Source organism: Mustela putorius, unplaced genomic scaffold (genome assembly GCF_011764305.1).
Source record: "Mustela putorius furo isolate JIRA1106 unplaced genomic scaffold, ASM1176430v1.1 tig00003937_pilon_pilon_pilon, whole genome shotgun sequence".
NCBI lineage: Eukaryota > Metazoa > Chordata > Mammalia > Carnivora > Mustelidae > Mustela > Mustela putorius.
This window is the reverse complement of record NW_025422082.1, coordinates 3,740,898-3,761,445: the sequence shown is the minus strand read 5'-3', so window position 1 is coordinate 3,761,445 and position 20,548 is coordinate 3,740,898. Positions and strand designations below refer to the sequence as shown.

Here is a 20,548-nt window from a genome sequence, read left to right as displayed (position 1 = left end):
CACCACACAGACTAGCTCCAGCTTTCTGACAGCAGAGGTTAAGGATCACAAAAATCACAAAAATGCCAAGTCCTGACCTTTCCTGAACTCGTGTTTTTAGTGAGTTTGTCGGGGCATGGCAGCTGTGAGGATGGGATAGGACAGCCAGATTTAAACCGTCGTAGGAGTCACAAGGCTGGGGCCCTGGCCGGGCTCTGGGGGTGGGGGTGGGGAGGCCAGCCCTGTCCCCTCAGGTGATGGGGATGCGCACCACGCCCACCAGCATCAGCACCAGCAGGGGGCGGGCTCTTCCCGTGACCCCAGAGCACCAAGTAGGGCTACCTTGGCACCCATCCACCCAAACCAGAAACAGGAGTGACCTGAGACCTCGTCCCCCAAAGATGTCCTTGTCCTGGGAGGGAGCCAAATTCAGCGACCATTTCAGGTGCTGCCTCTTGTCTTTGTTCATGGCTACAGAAGTGCGACAAGCCCTTCTGTGACCCACACCAGAAGGAGACACTAGGACCAGGTCCAAGGGCTAGTGCCCTGCAGCCCAGGGCAGCAGGTTAGGATGCTGGAAGTGTTGGGAGACTGGGCAGATGTCACACAATAGGTGGAACCGCCCCCCCGCGCCACCCCAAAAACTGGGTAAACACTGGACAAAAATGCCTTTGAGGCCCTTTTGGGATCCTCCCAGCCTACTAAAGAACCCATTTCTTCAGCAGCCCCAGGTCTAAAGTGGGAGAGAAACAGCACCCCCTAGTGTTCCCTGGCAGGCCATTTCATTTTGAAGCAATGTTCAAGCTTTTATTTTTTTCTCAACTTCTGGAACTAGACCAAACGAAAGCCCACCCCACCCCACAGGGACACCCTAACAAACTGCACAGGGCTATTCTGGTGTCTGTAAAGGCTTGTGGTGTTGGGGCACCAGCCCAGTCCTGCGGGCACCAATCCAGGCTTGCTGGGCCTCTCAGGGCCTCAGGGAGGTAGGAGACTCAACGGCAGGCCGCTCTTTCTTCCTGTGTTGGAGCCCCAGTGCCCGGGCCACCAGCCTCCTGGCCACCGTTGTATTTGTCTGTGGTCTCGCCTTCGCCAGACGTAGGAGCTCTAAAAGGAAAGCCCCATGGCATGAGGACCTGAGTTCAAGGCTACAGCCACCACTCCTCCCAGTGACACAGCAGCCTCTAATGCCCAGCTGTCCCCACAGCATGGCCAGATGCCCATGGGGTCCTAGCCTAAACCAGCCACCTCTGCCTCTTCCCTGATTGGGCCACCGGGAAGGGAAGTCAAGTCAAGATGGGACACCTGGAGCTCTTGGACTGACAGGATATTTACTGTCCCCAAGTCTGGGGCAAAGGTTACACGGGACACAAGAGCATCAGGTGGCCTCAGGAGACCTATTCCGGGCCAGTCTGGCCAGCCACTTTGCAGCCACAGAAAACTGGCCTCCAACATCCTCCATCATGCATTTGGGAAGGACAAGAGGAAAAAGGAGGAGTGATCATTTATCTGGTACCTTCTGTGTACCCCTCAATGCCCCAGACAGGTCTGTCAGGCTGTTCTTTTTTTTTTTTTTTTAATATTTTATTTACTTATTTGACAAAGAGAGATCACAAGTGGGCAGAGAGGCAGGCAGAGAGAGGAGGAAGCAGGCTCCCCACTGAGCAGGGAGCCCGATGCGGGGCTTGATCCCAGGACCCCGAGACCATGACCTGAGCTGAAGGCAGAGGCTTAACCCATTGAGCCACCCAGGTGTCCCGTCAGGCTGTTCTATTCACTCCTCCAGTCCACCCAGTACAATCTGCTTACTCTAGAGAGAAAGGAATCAGCTCACAGATAATAGGTGACTTGCTCAAGGTCAATTTGAAGAGGTGCCAGAAGCAGGATCACACACAGGGCTGACCCCAAAATCCAAGCTCTTCTTAACCCACTGTAAAATATGGTTTCCAGGGCCCCATAGGAAAGACCAAGCTTTTCCCTGAGCAACACCTAGAAGGGCAAGCCCAGAACAGAGCAGCTGGCAAAGAGCTCTCTGTAACAGGACCCTTTTTCCCTAGGTACCCCTGGGCCCCGGGGTGCGGGAGGAGCACCCCTTTGGCCACTGTAGCCCAGCGGTCCTAAAGCAGAGAGCTCAAGAACAGGAATGAATTCAAGAACAGGAATGAATCCAAGGGAAGGCCCCACCCTGCCCAACCACTCGTACGCTCACGCGGCTTTCCCAACAGGACACAACCAGCTTCCTTACTTGGCCTCTGCAAGGCTTTCAGCTTTGACTGCTTGGTTCCCTGAGTGAGGGGCCGGATCTTGAGCACAGAAAAATCCTTGGTCAGGGCTTCAGCGGCTATGGAAAGAAAACAAATCTGGAGCCATTCCTGTTCCTCCTGGTGAGGCCCCATCAGGGCCAGGGAGCACATGTACCACCAAACTGATGGAGCCTCTCTGTGCACCCCCTTGAAGCTCGGGGACTGGGCTGCCCTAACACCACTCTGAACGGGCAAGAGACGGCCACCATCTGTTCACCTCATCCCCCTAGAGCTCCACAGGCCCACAGAGGCTACTTGTGCTCTCAGATGGGGAGCCGGTGCAGAGCCCAGCCTCCACGCTCTCCCCTGGACCAGTCTGGAGCCACACCAGCAAGGCTGCAATTGCTGACATCAGGGAAGGGGGGCTCCTACCTCCCACCTTCTAAAGCCCAGGAGCTTCGAATAAACCCTCCCCCTTCCCCACTCAAGACCCTCCCGATGCATGCCCTCACTGCCCAGAGCTATGCTGGAGCCACAGGGTACCTGGGCTATGGCACATCATACACAGCACGAGAGAGCTGTGCAAGCTGTGTAAGCCAAGGCCAGGACGGGACCTGCTCCTCACACACAGCTTGGCAGAGCTCAGGTGGCAGCCACGGCCACGCCGCATCCAGCACTCTTTCTTTCCACGGCACCCCCGTGGCCACCCACCCTGCCTGCCCTCAGTCGGCTCCTTCCCTGGTGCTGCAGCAGCCATCACACCCCAGCTCTCCTGAGAACTTGGTCCGAGTCAACTATGGCCTCTCCCAGCTCTGCTGATGTTCAGAAGCTCATGGTTATGAAAAGCCCAGCCAACGGGATCATGGGTCTCGATAAATACACCCAAAGTGAGCCATGGTGTGGCAGGGGTGGCTTGGGGGTGTGGCCGAGCAGGGGAAGGAGCACTGGGGTCCCAGCCAGGGGACTGGCTGACGTCCCCAGGTTTGACACTGGGAGGCCTTATAACCTGGGACAGACCACTGACATTCTGGGAACCTCAATCTCCCCATCTGTAAAATAGAAGTAACCTGACCTACTTCTTGAGGCTGCAATGAAAGCTGAGGAAAAACGCATCTGCTTGAACCATATGAAATCCCCAGTATTCAAAGGCTTTTCACTTATAAAAAGAGCGTGTTCCTACGATTTCATTTCCCATGCGGAAGCAGCCAGAGCTCAGCCTGTGACACGGGCTCGGTAAACATCACCGGACTCTGAAACCTCTGACCTGAAGGCACCACCACGAGCTGCCCGGCCCAGCTCCTCCTCCACTGCCTCTGAACTCCCGGACTGGGAGGGCTGGGTGCGGGCTGTGGGGCCTCTTGCCCAGGTGAGATTGCACCCGCCACAGGTCATCCTTCCCTTGAAGACAGCAGTCAGAGACACCACGAAGCTGTATTACCTGAGGCCAGGCAGGGAAAGACACCGAGCGCGTGCGTGTCATCTACCCACTGAATCTTGAGCCCCTTCTCTCTGTGCCAGGAAGAGGAGACAGAGTCAAGACAAAAGCAAGGGGTGACACCCTTTCTGCAGGAGTCCCCTCCCAGCTCCGATCCTCTAACACTACAAGCCCAGGACAAGTTCCTATCTCCCCTGCGAGGAGACAATGCTTTGCAGCCAACTTTCTCGAAGGCCACACAGTTAGCCTCAGAAGGACAAGTATCAGCCCTGTGGATTGGTGGGTCCCAGATTCCTACAGCTGAGGAAGACAGGACTCAAAGAGCTTGAAGAGCACGGCGCCAAGGGTGAAGAAGGCTCCACGCAGGCACTGCCAAGGTGAGGCCAAGGGCATGGGAGACAAAAGGGTTTATGTGCCAGGGACCAGGGGCAGAACCTAAAATAAGCATGTCTGTGTTATTGCTCCTGGTCAGCTTTCTTCCTACTGCCCAAGAAAGCCACACTGAGTCTGAGGCTGATGAGAGGCCAAAAGCAGTTTGAGGCCCGTTTCTCTGTGGGCACTGCCCACGCTGGCTGAAGGAGCCACAGGAGGCCCCCGTTTCGCCACACCTTTAGGAAGCGAGAGCAGATGAGCCCCTCCTGCCCTACCAAGCTGCCCCTTTGGCATTCCTCAGGCTCAGCCTCAGGGAGGCAAGGGAGGGCAGTCTGGGAAGCACTCTTAAAAGGGGGCCATGAAAAAAGGTATCTTTATTCATTTATTTTTTTTCAAAGATTTTCATTTTATTTGAGAGAGAGGGCAAGCAGGAGGGGCAGAGGAGAGGGAAAAAGAGTCCCAAGCACACCCACTGCTGAGTGCAGAGCCTAACACGGGTCTCGATCTCAACACCCTGAGATCATGACCTACACTGAAACCAAGAGTCAGGCACTTAACCGACTTTGCCACTCAGGAGCCCCAAGAAAGGGATTTTTAAAAAACTAAGCTGGAGGAGCATTTGGCTGGCGGTCAGTGGAGCATGCAACTCTTGATCTCAGGGACTGTGGATTCAAGCCCCATGTTGGATGTAGAGATTACTTAAAAATTAAAATCTTTGAAAAAAAAATAAAAGACTAAGCAGAAAAAGAGACTGAAAAAGGAAAATGAACATTAAAAAAAGAAAGGGGGAGGGAAGGAGAGGAGGAAGAAGGGAGGGGAGGAGGAAGGAAGGAAAAAAAGGAGGAAAGACTGGAGTTAGATCAAGAAATCTGAGGCAACAGAAATCTCTGCTTGCAGTACACCCCCTTGGCGCCCATCTCCACCCTGACTCTGCCCCAGGGCATTCAGACCCAGCGCACCCCAGAAACCGTTCTGGCACAGAAATGGCCCTCAGTCTGTAGACTGACTGACAGGGTGGCCGGGATATGGAGCAAGGGGAGGCAGTAGGCTGCCAGCATCCTGCACCCCGACAGGGAACCCGGCTCCCAGCAGGCGTGTGGGTGCACCGGAGGCGGGGGGAGGGGGCAGGATGGATGCCCGTAGGACCAGCTCTAGAGCCGCTGAATATGCCCTCCACTAAAAAACCAGCTCTGCCCCTTCTGTACTGTCATGGTCAGCAGGGGTACAGAGCCCAGAACAACCACATTCACTTTCTGCCCTTCTTTCCAGACAGCTAGACCCTGGGGGAGGGGCAGCAAGGGTCCCCAACAACACAGTGACGTCCCAGTGCCCACCTCCCCTGCTTCCCTGAAGTCTTGTGAGCACTCACTGGAACTCAGAAAAGGCGGCCAGCAGGTCCTCAGTCTTGAGTGTTGGCTCAAAGTCGTAGATCTCCACCACATGGGCAAAATCCTTCTCTCCAGGCAGTTCCTCCACGAAGGAGGACGTGTCCACATGGATCTTCTCTACCTGAATGTCCTTCTCCGTCAGGTTGTCTGTTATCTAGGAGAGGTCACACCCTTCAGCAAGGGGAGCTCTGACACACAGGGCTCCACACATGTGTTTTCAAAACCACACAACGAGTCCTGCAGACAGAAGCAGGACTCACCCGGCAGGGAGCAGACCACTGCAAGTGGCTTCCCACGGGAGCCACACCTGGCAGGGGTCTGGGAAAGGCAGCATGATGGCAGAATAGGCTAGAAGGTGGGGAGGCAGGAGTTTTCGGGAAGGTACCTCACTTTTATGGAGTCCCCATTGGGGAACAGGCATTTACGTGCATTATGTTTCACAGTATCCCCTCTTTACAGACTAGAGCACTATAAATCAAAGAGTTAAGGAATTCTGCCCAGGAGTGCCCTGGGTGACTCAGTCCTTAAGCGTCTGTCTTTGGCTCAGGTCAGGATCCCAGGGTCCTGGGATCCCGCATTGAGCTCCTTGCTGGGGGTAGGGGAAGCCTGCTTCTCCCTCTCCCACTCACCCTGCTTGTGTCTCCTCTCTTGCTGTCTATCAAATATAAATTTTTTAAAAAATCTTTAAAAAGAAGTAATTTTCCCCAAAGAAACATAGTAAGAGACAGAACTGGGCAAGTCCAGGATCCTTCCTCCCCTTATTAACAATGTGATATTAAGCAAGTCTATCTGGTCTCTGGCCTTCACGCGTAACACAGTAGTAAAAGATGCCTACCCTCCCAAACGAACAGCCAGTCTCAGGGGCAGACACCCAGTTCCAAGGAAAGGAGATTTGTAGCACAAAGCCTCAGGCAGAAGAACCATTCTCATGACCAAGGCCTGTAGTCCCTTACAAAGCAATTCCTCATATCCTGTTACCTCAAGAGGCAAAATATTATTATCTGCCTCTCAGACAAGGCAGATAATATATAATATATATAAAATAATATATAAACAAAATAACTTGCCCGTGGTTGCACGGGACTGCACAGGAACCCAAATCCACACCCCTGACCCCATATCCTGAACCCCATCCTCCCAACTGTGTCAGTCCCAACTCCTCCGGGCAAGTCCCAGCGCTCCACCCCTACGTCTCCTAAGGGACCCCTATCACCCAACACCCAGCCCCTCCTCGCCAGGACCCTTGGTTGCCATCCACCCATGACCACACCCACCTCACTTCCGCCCTCCCTTTTCCGGGCTTAAGAGCCTCATCACCTCCTGTAGCAGCTCACTGTAATCGTCCCAGGAGCAGCTGCCAGACCCCTCCTCTTCTGCTTCTTCCTCTTCCTCCTCTGCCGCCAGGCTCTTCTCCACCTCATTCCCGTTCCCCTCTTCCAAGTCCAGCCGCAGACTGGACCCCAGCCGTGTGGCCATCTCCAACCCATCTCCCATCCCTGAGTGGCTCTCGGGCATTGGGGACTCAACGCCAAGTGGGTCCGGTAGCTGCTCATTGTCACAGTGTTGGTCTGGGCCCTCTGGGTCCTCAGGTGCCTGAGTCATCAACACAGGGAGGTCCTGTTCAGAGCTGAGGTCCCCAGCACCAACATTTCCAGGTTCTTCTGGGAGCCCGCCAGCTGGAGGGTCTCCCTTGAGCCCTAGGGTAGAGGGTGGTACCCCTTTTCCTTGCCTGCGCAGCACTCGGGGCACATACAAAGCCTGGTCTGGTTTGCGTCCACGATGCCACCGGCCAGCCCGTGCCCCCTGAGGACCCACAGGTGCTCCTTGGTTTGAGGTGGGCCGGGCACCTTGGAACTTGCTAAGCTGGGAGGCAGGAGGGTGGCCGGGGCCAGAGAGTCCATCTGAACTGGGTAACCTGGAGCAGGAACAGGAAGTGTGATCAGAGCAGTGTATAGGACAACGGTTTACTGGCGCTACCTGCCATTCAAGCGTGAGGCTCTCGAGTCACTGTTAGGGCAAAACCAACGCCACAATGACCCCTGGAAATACTACAGAGAAGGCACTAGAGAGGAAGCTGAATGCTATGTTTGAAGAAGAAACACCAGCTCTCCCCTCCAGTGTCATAAACTATGCTGGAGATAACGGAATCTTCAGGTATACACTAGATAAAAGTAAGTACTTGCATTTAAGAACTTGGTTATTAGAATAATATATAATGTTGGGGGCATCTAGGTGGCTCCGTCGGTTAACTGTCCAACTCCTGACTTCTGCTCAGTGATCTCAGGGTCATGATCTCAGGGTTGTGGGATCAACTCGGGGGCCTCTTCGGCAGGTGCAGCCAGCCATCCCCAGTCCCCGAGCAGGAGGTCTAGGGGGATCGGGGCTGGCGACCCACCCCCAGGCCCGCATGCCGAACATCGCCGCTGACACTGGGCTCTGTGCTGAGCACGGAACCTGCTTAAGATTCTCTCTCCCTCTCTCACTACCCCTCCTCTCTCTAAAAAAACAACAACAACAACAACAACAACAACATAACTTTAAACACTAGGATCATAGTGGTTATAATAAGATCCTGTGAGATGCACACATAATAGAAATGCGTGAGGCTCGAGTGTGCTTATCACACTCCACGGCCTCTCAGAACAGAGGCTCTCACTGCTTCAACTGCTCTATTTTTCTCTCTTTCGGCCCAAGCATATAGCTGAATTTGCTGAATGAATCCCACAAACAATGCACACCTACCCCCCTGCTGAAACAGAAGGCGGGCACTGACCTGAAGCCCATGAGGTGCGGGCAGAAGCAGCAGCCTGGAGGCTGCGGGCCCTGGTTCCTGACCAGCTTACCCACCAACCCACAGGAAGCTGCCGAGGGCCCCCCACAGCACTAAGATACACACCTGATATCCAAGTGACAGATGACTGTCCTCCTCCTCCAGCCCTCCCCAACAGAGAAGCTGCTCAGAAGATCAAAATTCTCTGCTGTCCTGTGGATCAGGTACCGTAGGCGACTGGAGAGTGGGGGGAAAAGAAGCACCCTGGGAAGGGACAGGAATGAGTGCTGAGATGGGGCCGAGGGCCTGACCCCCACCAGGTCCACGCCCACCAGGTCCACGCCCAGCTCACAGGAGGCTTGACACTAGGCCCCTCTGCCCCCCTTCATCCCTGGCCAGCTGCAAAGGGGTTATCACAGCGAGTTACCCGTACCATTCCATTCTTGTGCTGACTCTGGGTGATGCTCAGAATTACACAGGAAAGATGTGGCTGGGAGAGGCTAGCGAGGAGGTTATTAAACCCAAAGGCCAAGGCCAGACTCAGGGAGGAACGAGCTATTTGGGAAGGGGGCACAGGCGGCTCCCCGTGAACCCACCCTTCCCAAACAGGCAGCCGTCCCCCGCCGCCCCCCGCCCCGCTCCAGCTTACTTTGACAGTTGCTTCTGCAGCAGAAAGCGGTCCAGCTCCTCCTGGATGCGGTGCACAAAGTCATTTTCGGCGGAGGAGAGGAAGACGCCGTCCAAGCAGAGAAGGGCCAGGGTGACAGGTGGGAGAGCCTGCGGGGCAGACGGGACCCGGCGGGATCAGAACACAGACCTCGGGCCCACCCACAACCCCGAGTGGCGGTGCCGACGGGTCTTAGAGGCACCGCGGCCAAGGTGTCTCCTCTGACAAAAAAGCAGCCAGGCTCCGAGGCGGGGGGGAGGAAGTGCCGAGGGTCCCGGGGCAAGTCGGTAGCGGGGCCAGAGCAGCGACTCCTGGTCCTGCGGGTGGCGCACCCCTGCACGGCGAGCCCCACGCTGCCTCTCCCTCCCCCGGCCAGGCCAGCGAAACCGCGCGGCGCCTCCGGGGCCTGTTCGGCGGGCGCGGCCGGCCCTCCCCAGGCCCCGAGCGGAGGCCTAGGGAGCTCGGGGCTGGCGACCCACCCCCAGGCCCGCAAGCCGCACTCACCGCCGCTGCCCCGCGCGTCGCCGCCGCCGCTCTGAGGGTCCCCGGAAGCCCGCGCGCCCCGGCGCGCCCCGCATCACCCGGCCTCTGCGGAACCACAGCGCCACCGCGCGGCCCGGGGGAGGCATCGCAGAAATGGCAGAGGGGCGTGTTCGGGATTTTTTTTTTTTCCCCCATGAGAGCACACTGTCTCCTTGTATTAAGTTCAGCAAACACTTTTGAGTGGCTCCTACGTGCAAGGTCGTGGAGTACCAGATTTCTCGGTTCAATGCGCCCCTTCCGAGGCACCTAAAAGAGGAATAAGGAGGAAGGAAGTTTCTGGGCACCAAATATTTCACCACCTCTTGCCCATCCCTTCCCTTCTTTTGCCCTCATTGAGGGAATCTTCACAGAAGTCCAGCTGGACGCCAAGGGGTCACTGACAAGGTGTACCAGCCTTGTGGGTAACTGGGCGAAGTAGGCACTAGCATGGTGACTTGACGGCCACCAAATAATACCACCCTTCTACATCCACATCTACAGCCAGCACCCACCTTAACTGGGGCTTGAAATTCTCGCCATCAGACAGCTCCTCCTGGCTATTATCATCTAGAAGACCCGAGCTGAAATCCTCCTGTGTCCTGAGAGGTGCTGAAATGTAAGCCCACAATCATCCTGAATCCAGAAGCTCAGAGCAAAGCAAGGCCCTAAGCTAAAAACACTTAAGACCCGGGTTTCCTACAGAGATGGGACTGTCTGAACATGCCCTGCAGTCAGATATGGGCAAGCATAGCTCAAAGGTGGGCTGGAAGGAGAGGCCTGGAACAGAAAAATGGAGAAAAATTAAGATGCATTTTGCTTTCTCACAGTTTTTCTCAGAGAATTTCTTAAGAAGATGGTGGTATTATATCACATTTACAAAAACAATGCTTCTAGGGGGTGCCTGGGTGGCTCAGTGGGTTAAGCCAATGCCTTCAGCTCGAGTCATGATCCCAGAATCATTGGATCGAACCCCATATCAGGCTCTCTGCTCCGCGGGGAGCCTGCTTCCCCTCTCTCTCTGCCTGCCTCTCTGCCTACTTGTGATCTCTCTCTCTCTGTCAAGTAAACAAATAAAATCTTTTTAAAAAATGATGTTTCTAGATAGTTGGGAAAATAAAAAGGGCCTAGAATAAAGACAAAACACAGTGCAGGGAGAACTCAAGGGAGCCAGGTCATGAGTCTCTTTTCTGGGTATGGTCGTGAGGAGCTTCTGAAGACCTGACAGATCCTTGCGCCCAGCCTGGAGGGGCTTGCAGTCCCCAGACGATGGGAGGCTGGCAGGAAGAATGAGAGACACCCTTTGGGTTTCTGACCCCACCAGGCGAACCCACACTCCACACAGGCTTGAATGAAGCCGGAGCAGGCCCGGAGAGAACGTTGAGTGGCCACACGATGGCACTGTTTCTCTGACCAGGCTCCCTCGACTGGGCGGCGTGAGGCTGGGAGGCAAGCCCATTTTGCCCCAGCTAGGGACCAGACCTTACCTGGGAGGAATATGCCTGGGGACTCAGAAAACAAAGGCCCAACTTTCTCAACAAAGTCGCCATCTCTCCCCAAAACAGAGGGACAAATCAGAAACCCCGGAAACAAGCCATGCCCCCACCTCTTTAAAGCTGGTCTGCAGTACAGATGTTCGACACATTCAGAGACGGAAAAACAAAGCTCCTAGAGGAAGGTTGCCCCCCAACCGCTTCTACCACACCACACCGTCTTCAGGTGGCTCAGAAGCTAAACAGGAAAAAGGGTGTCAGAACGCGGGCCTCCACCATGGGTGGACATCCTGAAGGGACGCTTCCAGAAATGCAGAAGGGAGTCAAAGTGCTTCTACCCACACTATTTTGGGACAGTATCAGGTGAGGATAAAATGGGCCCTATTACTCAGAGGGGAGTGAACAGAACAAAAAGCACAAAGGATAGACGGAATTTCTACAGAAAAAAAAAAAAAAGGATGAGCACACAGCAGGAAAAAGAGCAGAGCAGAGCATAGGCGGTAAGAGGATACTGGATGATTCCCTTGAGAAAAGAGAATACAATTTCAGTTAATAACTGCTTCACATTCCCAAGGAAATCAAAGAAAGGCTGATTTCCACGCCACGGTGGATAAACCAACAGATTGAGATGAAAGAGAACTGTCAGAGCCTTGGAAAGATGTAAAAGAGGCAATCACGTTCATCGCAGAAGCAGTGAAAACTAGAAGCAACACGGCAACGCTGCCCCCGAGTAAACGAGTAAACGCTGGTAGGAAAGAAGATGACTATTTACAGAAAGCTTGCCATTAAATCCTCACAGCAGCTCTTTCAGATGGAGATTGGGAGCCTATTGTACAGGAGGAAACTCAGGTTTAGCCAAGGATGCGCAACTACTAAATGTGGAGTTGGAACCCACTCAAATCTAGTTCTAGCCTGACTGCCACACCCATGCTCCCAGACACCACGGGATTAAGATTCTCCATCTTGAGAATGTCATCAGACTCATCTTGGTGGCCTGGAGCCAGATGCAGAAATCAAGAATGAAATAAGTTCGATGAATCCATCAGTCAAAGAAGCATGCTCGTGTGTGCTATAGAATGTTTCCCATAACAGGAGATGTGATTGGAAGATTATGAAAGATTATGAATGCAGGGGATGCGGGGTCCCAAACAGTCCTATATGGAGAGATGGACCCAGAGTTCCCTGCTGCAGTAGTGTGCTCTTTGTATTTAAGGTGACATTTAAGAATATTCAGTTTATGGGCACCTGGGTGACTCAGTTGGTTAAGCCACTGCCTTAGGCTCAGGTCATGATCCCAGAGTCCCGGGATCAAGTCCCACATCCGGGTCCCAGCTCCACGGGGAGTCTGCTTCTCCCTCTGACCTTCTCCCTTCTTGTGCGCGCTCTCTCTCTCTCTCTCAAATAAATAAAATCTTAAAAAAAAAAAAAGAATATCAATCAAAAGTCCTTGTAATGTTGGCATACATAGTTCGGCATATTGGAGAATCTCACATATGACGTGGTGATTCCAATTTAAAAAGTGAAATGGATCTCAGACTTAAAATTTTAAAATGGGCAAATGTAATGACGTGGAGAACAAAGACCAAAGAAATGTAGATAAATTTAAATTTCCAAGCAACTTGCAGCCCACTGAGAAAATACTTGAGACAGGCAGAGTAAGACATTCCTCCAGGAGCTCCATAACTGTCTTAATGTTCTACTAAAGGCTTGACGGTAGCTCAGGCCTCCAGGATCCTAGAAGTCTTCTTTAGCATATGAAAATCCTTTCAGAAACTTTTTCTGTCTTTACTTCTCATCTTTAACTTAGAAGTATAATCAGGGCACCTGGGCAGTTCAGTCAGTTAAGGGGCTGCCTTCAAGTTAGGTCATGATCCTAGGGTCCTGGGATCAAGCCTGGCATCAAGCCTGGCATCAGGCTCCCTGCTCAGTGGAGAGCCTGTTTCTCCCTCTGCCTTTGCTTGCTCCTCCCCCTGCTTGTGCTCTTGCTCTCTGTCAAATAAATAAATAAAATCTTTTTTTTTTTAGTATATAATCAACAGCTCCTCATAATCCCAGTATAGTTCTTCCTGCCCACAGGTCCTGTCCTGGTGCTTTAATAAAAACACCTTTTTGCACCAAAAACATCTCAAAAATTGTTTCTTGACCATTTGCTCCAGGCCCACATCACATCAGTTAAGAGTATTTGACTAAGTTGGTAAACAGTATTATAATATTAAAGAGAGCTAGATTTATAATATTTTAAGATCAACAAGAGTTGTTTAAGTACAACACAGAGAAATGCTTTGCTTTATAGCCCACAAGGTCATCAATTTTATATGCATAAAAAAGTGAGGACTTCTGGAATATAGAGTAAACATACTTTTCCCTATTCCTCCTACTAAATATAACTAAAAACCCTGGACATTATATATAAAACAAACATAAGGAGACTGAAAGGCAAAGAGAAGAAGTCAGACCAGCTAGGGATCTCAGGATTCAAGGAAAAAACAAAATGGTCTATTTCCTGGGTTTTCTTTATGCCTCAAATTCCCAGACTTCAACCTTGAAGCCAGCAATCCAGAAACATCAAAAGACACAGACAAACAAAACAAAAACCTAACAAAAGCCTTTTTTCACTCAGCCAAAGGGGCAAGCTAGCCAGAAAGAAACCTTTAGGATAATAATTGTTCTACCACAGCCAAACATTGTTCGCACTCAAAACAGCAAAACATAATAGGAGCCTAGACTGCCAGCTTCATCAGCTTGTAATAAAGCGCCACAACCTTCCCACCAAGACAATGTCAGAGAAAGTCCAGTAGGGAATTGGGACTTTCATGCTCTCCAGGCAGTAATGAGCCCTGGCCCCTGCCTACAGTGTCAGTAGACACCACTAGAGAACCTAACTTCCATCCCCACCCAGCAGTAATGAGAAGCCTCCACCTTGGGTGTCAATGGCAGATATATGGGAAGCCTGGATTTTAGAACCATCTGGCAGTAAAAAGATGCCCCCCCCCCCATGCCCCTGATAGAATGGTGTCAGAAAGAGACAGCTAAAACAGAGATATCACTAAGATCCAGAATCTCATAATATAACGTAACACCCAAGATGTCCAGAATTCAATCAGAAATAACTCGTGATGCCAAATACTAAGGAAGACCTCAGATTCCATGGGAAAAAGGCAATGGATACAAATACTAAGATGCCAGAAATGTTACATTATCTGACAAAGATTTTAAAGTAGCCAAGATAGACAACCTCAACAGGGGCAACTGGGTAGCTCAGTCAGTTAAGTATCTGCCTGTGGCTTAGGTCGTGATCCCAGAGACCTGGGATTGACTCCCATATCAGGCTCCCTGCTCAGAAGGGAGTCTGCTTCTCCCTCTCTCTCCACCCCTCCTCACTCCCCACTTGTGCTCTCATTCTCTCTCTCAAAAATAAGTAAGTAAATAAATAAATAAAATCTTTAAAAAAATATAAAAAAGAAAGAAAGAAATGATTCAACAAGCAATTGTGAATGCACTTGAATGAAAAAAGAAGTCTCAGCTAAGGCATAGAACATGTAGTGAAGCACCAAAAGGAAATTTTAGAATTGAAAAATACAATAATGAAAATAAAAAACTCAGTGCAGAATGGAAAAGGAAAAGGAAAGAACCTATGAACTAGAAGATAAAACAATAGAAATGACCCAATCTGAACAACAGCGAGTAAAAAGACCTGGGATTGAGCCCCATATCAGGCTCCTTGCTTGGCAGGGAGCTTGCTTCTTCCTCTCCAGCTTTCCCATGTTTATGTTCCCTCTCTCACTATCTCTCACTGTAATAAATAAATAAATAAATAAAATCTTAAAAAAAAAAAGACTGAAACAAAATGAACAGAGACTAGAGATATGTGATATGTTAACAAAATAATTTTACATTCATTTTATCAGAGTCCCAGGGAGGAGAGAGAGTGAGGTGGAAAAAGTGGTCAAAACAATTGCTGACAACTTTTGAAATTTGAGAAAAAATCCACTTGGAAATTCATGAAGGGTCAATTTACCAAGAAAAACATAACAATCAAATTTGAAGAAATCAAGACAATCTCAGATAAAGGAAGAGTAAGAGAATTTGTTGCCAGGAGATCTAGTCTAAAAGAATAACTAAAAGAAGTTCTCTAAATAGAAAAGAAACAATAAAAGAAAGAATCTTAGAACATTAAGATGGAGAAAAGAACACAGTAAGCATAAATGTAAGTAATACAATAGATTTGGTTTCTCTTCTTAAATCTTCTAAATTGTGCTTGATGGCTAAAGCAAAAATTATATCTATCTAGTGCAAATATTTAAGATAATTTATTGTAATTTATTATAATTTATTATAAGTGGAAGAGGTTAAAAGCACATAAAGAGAAGTAAGATTTCTATACTTTACTCTAGTTGGTAAACTGAGAACACCAGAAGACTGTGATACCTAATGCAGCCATTTAAAAAAGCTATATAAAGAGACATTTAAAAAATACTATGGGTAAATCAAAGGCAATTCTAAAATATGTTCAAGTAATCCATAGAAAGGCAGGAAAAGAAAACAGAAATGAAAAACAAAGAAAGCAGGATGCCTGGGGGGCTCAGTCTGTTAAGTATCTAATCTTGATTTTTGGTTCAGGTCATAATCTCAGGGTTGTGAGATTGAGCCCCACATTGGGCTCCACACTGGGCATGGAACCTGCTTAAGATTCTTTCTCCCCATTTCCCTCTGTCCCCCACCCCCTAAACACACACACACACACACACACACACACACACACAGAAAGCATAGTAAAATAGCAGACTTAGACTCTAAAATATTACTAATTACACTAAATATAAATGTTCTAAATACACCAATTGAAAAGACAGATTGTCAAAGTCAATTTAGAACCATAGGTATATGCTATTTGCAAGAAGCTTACTTCAAATAGAAAAAATATAGGCAGGTTGAAAGTAAAAGGATGGAAAAAGATCTGTCATGCAAACAGTAATTGAAGGAAGGCAGGTGTGGCTATCTTAATTTCAGATAAGGTAGAATTCAGAGCAAAGAAATTAGCTGAGAGAGAGATGGACATCATATAATGACAAAAGCATCAATTTACCAAGAAGACATAGCAATCCTAATGTGTAAGTGCAAAAGAAAAGAAATGCAAAATATGTAAAGCAAAAACTCATAGAACTGAAAGGAGAAATAACAAGGCCCACAATTATAATTAGAGATTTTGACATCTCTCTTTCAACAACTGATAGAATAACTAAGCAGAAAAGCAGCAAAAATATAGATTAATTCAACAATACCATTAATCAACAGATCTAATCAACATGTGTGGCACCTGGCTGGCTCAGTTGATAGAACATGTGATTCTTGATCTCAGGGTTGTGGTTTCAAGCCCCACATTGGGTACAGAGTCTACTTAAAAAACAAATAAATGAAATAAAATAAAATAAAATAAAATAAAACAGGATCTAATCAACATGTGTAGAATACTCTACCCAACAACAGCAGAATACACTTTCATTTTAAGTACCCATGGAACATAGTCAAAGATAGACAATTTCCTAGACCACAAAACAAACCAACAAATTTAAAAGAATTTAAGTCATATGTTATCTGTTTTCATGTTTCACAATGAACTCAAACTAGAAACAAGTAACAGAAAGATAGCAGGAAAATCTCCAACCATTTGGAAACTAAAAAAATACGCTGGGTCAAAAAGGAAATTAAAAAACACATGGTTCAAAAAGGAAATCCTGGGGAAATTTAAAAATACATTGAATGATATGAAAATGAATAGAACATATCAATATTTGTGGAAAACAAAAAATTAAAATGCAAACATATTTTGTTAAAACAAAGGAAAACATGAAGCTAGAAAGTGACTTGCCATTTTATAGATAGACAGACAGACGGATACAGATCATGGCAAGATTCTTTCCTCTGGGCATTAAAAAAAGACAAATAGGGGCGCCTGGGTGGCTCAGTGGGTTGGGCCTCTGCCTTTGGCTCAGGTCATGATCCCAGAGTCCTGGGATCGAGCCCCGCATCGGGCTCTCTGCTCCACGGGGAGTCGGCTTCCTCCTCTCTCTCTGTCCGCTGCTCTGCCTGCTTGTGATCTCTGTCTGTCAAATAAATAAAATCTTAAAAAAAAAAAAAAAAGACAAATAGAAGATTGAGGTGGAATACAAAGGGAAAAATCAAGCGGCTGCAGATTTCCCTAGCAACTCATATGCCACAGGAAAAGGGAACACATCTGTGGATGTTTAAAGGGGAAGTGTTAAGAGCACAAAATCTATAAATCGAGATGGCAACTGGAAGATGTTTCCAAACTTGCAATAACTTTGTAAGTCTTTCTCACAGAAATCCCGCTGGGGGAAATGGAGTGGTCCTGGCCTATCTATGGTGGAGATGCCAGGACACTGGCAGACACTGTTGATAGACACCCTGTCTGTGTCCTGCATAGCTTGTCTCAAGACTTCTGGAAAATCCACAAATAACTGAAATTGTTTTCTCTAATGACCTAGTCAATCTATTCCAAAATAGATGGCCTGACCAATCTCTTTGATAGCTGTGAGCTAAATAACCCTAATTAGAAAAACAAAATTCACTCTTTGTAGACTAGCACCTTGCCCCCGCTCCTTGCCTTCTTCCTTGCCTTTTCCTTATGTAAGTCCTTTTTTGGTTTTCTTTTCTTTTCTTTCTTTCTTTCTTTTTTTTTTTTTTTTGTCTTTGTTTACCGGTAAGAATCTAATGCCTGTCCTTGGTGTTCTTGTGAGTTAGTTACACACATCCTTTAGCTCACTAAAGGATGTTTCTTTTTTTTTCCTTTTTTAATTTACTAATTATTTTTATTAACATTTAATGTATTATTTGCCCTAGGGGTACAGGTCTGTGAATCGTCAGGCTTACACACTTCACAGCACTCACCATTTCACATACCCTCCCCAATGTCCATAACTAAATGATGTTTCTAAGCTTTGCCTTGACATTCATTACCCTTCCTGGGAAGCAACTATAAGACATAATGCAGGGGGCACCTGGGTGGCTCAGTGGGTTAAGCCTCTGCCTTCAGCTCAGGTCATGATCTCAGGGTCCTGGGATTGAGCCCCACATCGGGCTCTCTGCTTGGCAGGGAGCCTGCTTTCCCCATTCTCTCTGCCCGCTGCTCTGCCTACTTGTGATCCCTCTCTCTCTGTCAAATAAATAAAATCTTAAAAAAAAAAAGATATAATACAGACAACCAAGGGATGAATAAAAATAAATGACTTACAACTGGGATGTCATGAGAGAGAATGCTTCACGATGAACATTTAATCTGCTTAAACGTTTTAGTTAAGTAAAATAATCACAGCAAGAAAATGGTACACAAATATCATAATTCTTGAAAGAAGAGTTACAGAATGTAAAAAACAAACCGTTTTTTATCACAACAGATTAGGACGGGAACACCCAAATGCATTCTACAGTGTGGAGGAAGGAGGAAGGACATATAACTGTGGCATTCAATAAGTAATATTTTTTCCAAGTAACTGGCAGAGACTGGGGACATTAGTTAACAAAGAAGACTGAACTTATAGCAAAATATGGCCAAAAATATAATACAAGGGGAGGGGGTAAGAAAGCTTAAAGAATGGACAAAAAAGAGGTGATGGAAGTAATATTAAATAAAGCCTTGGCAAAACAAAAACAAAAACAAAACATATATGATGATCTCCCTGAGATGAGGAAGTTGAGAGGCAACATAGGAGGTTTGGGGGGTAGAAAAGGAATAAATGAAATGAGATGGGATCGAGGGAGACAAACTAGAAGAGACTCTTAATCTCACAAAACAAACTGAGGGTTGGGGGGAAGTGGGGGTGGTGGTGGTGGTAGGGAAAGAGTGGTGGGGTTATGGACATTGGGGAGGGTATGTGCTATGGTGATTGTAAAATCTGTAAACCTGGCGATTCACAGACCTGTACCCCTGAGGCTAATAATACATTATATTTCAATTAAAAAAATAAAAAAAATTTAAAAGCCATATATGGGATAGATTCCATTATATTATGCACACTAAAACTGATTCAAAGAGCAAAATATCATTCTATGTTCTTTACTAAACTCACACCTAGGACAACTCTATGCAAATTTATTTAAGGATCTCAATAAAATAGCCAAACCACCACACGGAACTTAATGGGCAACACTAGGAATACCACATTAATTTCAGAGCAAGCCAGGGATATTCACCAATGCCTTTTGTTGTTGTTCCTGCTGTTGTTGTTAAGATTTTATTTATTATTGGGGTGCCTGGGTGGCTCAGTGGGTCAAAGCCTCTGCCTTCGGCTCAGATCATGATCCCAGGGTCCTGGGATGGAGCCCCGAATCAGGCTCTCTGCTCAGCGAGGAGCCTGCTTCCCCCTCTCTCTCTGCCTGCCTCTCCGCCTATTTGTGATCTCTGTTTGTCAAATAAATAAATCTTAAAACAAACAAACAAAAAAGATTTTATTTACTTTTAAAGTAATCTCCACACCCAACATGGGGTTTGAACTCACAACCCTGAAAGATCAAGCGTCCCATGCTCTACAGATTAAGCCAGCCAGGCACCCTTCACCAATGCCTTTTTTAGCATTTTTTTCTAGGGGTCCTCGCAAAAGCAATTTGGACATAAGAAAGAAAACTGGAAAGGTTGGAAATCTGATGAGATCCAACAAAAATCATCATTTGCAGAATATTTTTTCCCACAGAAAATTTCAAGATCCACTAAGAGTTGTTTTTTTTTTTTTTTAATTTATTTATTTGACAAACAGAGATCACAAGTAGGCAGAGAGGCAGGCAGAGAGAGAGGAGGAAACAGGCTCCCTGCTGAGCAGAAAGCCTGATTCAGGACTCCATCCCAGGACCCTGGGATCATGACCTGAGCCAAAGGCAGAGGCTTTAACCCACTGAGCCACCCAGGTGCCCCAAGATCCACTAAGAGTCTTAATAATCAGGAACTGTGGACGCCTGGGTGGCTCAGTTGGTTAAGCAGCTGCCTTCAGCTCAGGTCATGATCCCAGCATCCTGGGATCGAGTCCCACATCGGGCTTCTTGCTCAGCAGGGAGCCTGCTTCTCCCTCTGCCTGCCATTCTGTCTTCCTGTGCTCACTCTCTCCCCCCCCCCCCTGATAAATAAATAAAATCTTAAAAAAAAAAAAAAATCAGGAACTGTCTCCAGAAATGGAGATCATTTGGAGCAGAGGAAGTGGGAATGCTAACAGAAGGGCAGAGAAAGGCAGGGGTGGGAGGTTGGAGAGAAAGGACAGAGAGACCCACCCTTAGACCCTGCTCTACCTGATAGGCCTCCATGGAGCCATCCCCTGCTGTGGAGGGCCCCCACCCCAGCCCCAAACTCTGAAACTGTTTGTTGTCCTTCCCGTTGCTAGGAGACCACTTGTCTGGCTAGCCCAAGTTCTAGCTCCCTTCTTAAAGGGCCAGGGTAACAGGAACCTCAATAGGGAATGGGGGGGGAGGGGTGTGTCTCACTGGTGGGCTGCGGGGCTCAGGCCTGTCTCCAAGCTCCTGCCAGGGACTCCTTAAACTGCTAGTGTTTGCACAGCACTCCAGTTCAAATGCTACTTCACAACAACAGCCCCTATAGCAGCCATGAGCCTTAAAGGACGGGAGGAAAGAATGGATGTTAAGACCTTGTAATGGCAGGGGTGCCTGGGTGGCTCATTGG

General features: G+C 48.4%; 1 protein-coding gene across 5 annotated transcripts; it reads right to left on the bottom strand.

The window, feature by feature from the left end:
- Positions 1-764: 764 nt before the first annotated feature.
- On the bottom strand, positions 765-20,262 carry R3HCC1 (R3H domain and coiled-coil containing 1). Of its 5 annotated transcripts, none has more exons than XM_004763263.3 (10): positions 20,161-20,262; positions 9,889-9,985; positions 9,359-9,643; positions 8,837-8,964; positions 8,314-8,451; positions 6,735-7,332; positions 5,399-5,571; positions 3,661-3,731; positions 2,225-2,320; positions 765-1,086 (listed from the first exon to the last, which is right to left on the bottom strand). In XM_004763263.3, exons 3-10 carry the CDS (start codon positions 9,530-9,532, stop codon positions 950-952), a joined length of 1,515 nt encoding a protein of 504 aa, XP_004763320.1. In that variant the 5' UTR covers positions 9,533-9,643; positions 9,889-9,985; positions 20,161-20,262; the 3' UTR covers positions 765-949. The 5 variants fall into 5 exon arrangements, 4 of the variants coding, with proteins under 4 accessions (XP_004763320.1, XP_004763318.1, XP_044925405.1 ...); XM_004763261.3 differs by having other exon boundaries at positions 9,889-10,153; positions 20,161-20,237; XM_045069469.1 differs by having other exon boundaries at positions 1,054-1,968; positions 9,889-10,153; positions 20,161-20,240.
- Between the last annotated feature and the right edge of the window lie 286 nt (positions 20,263-20,548).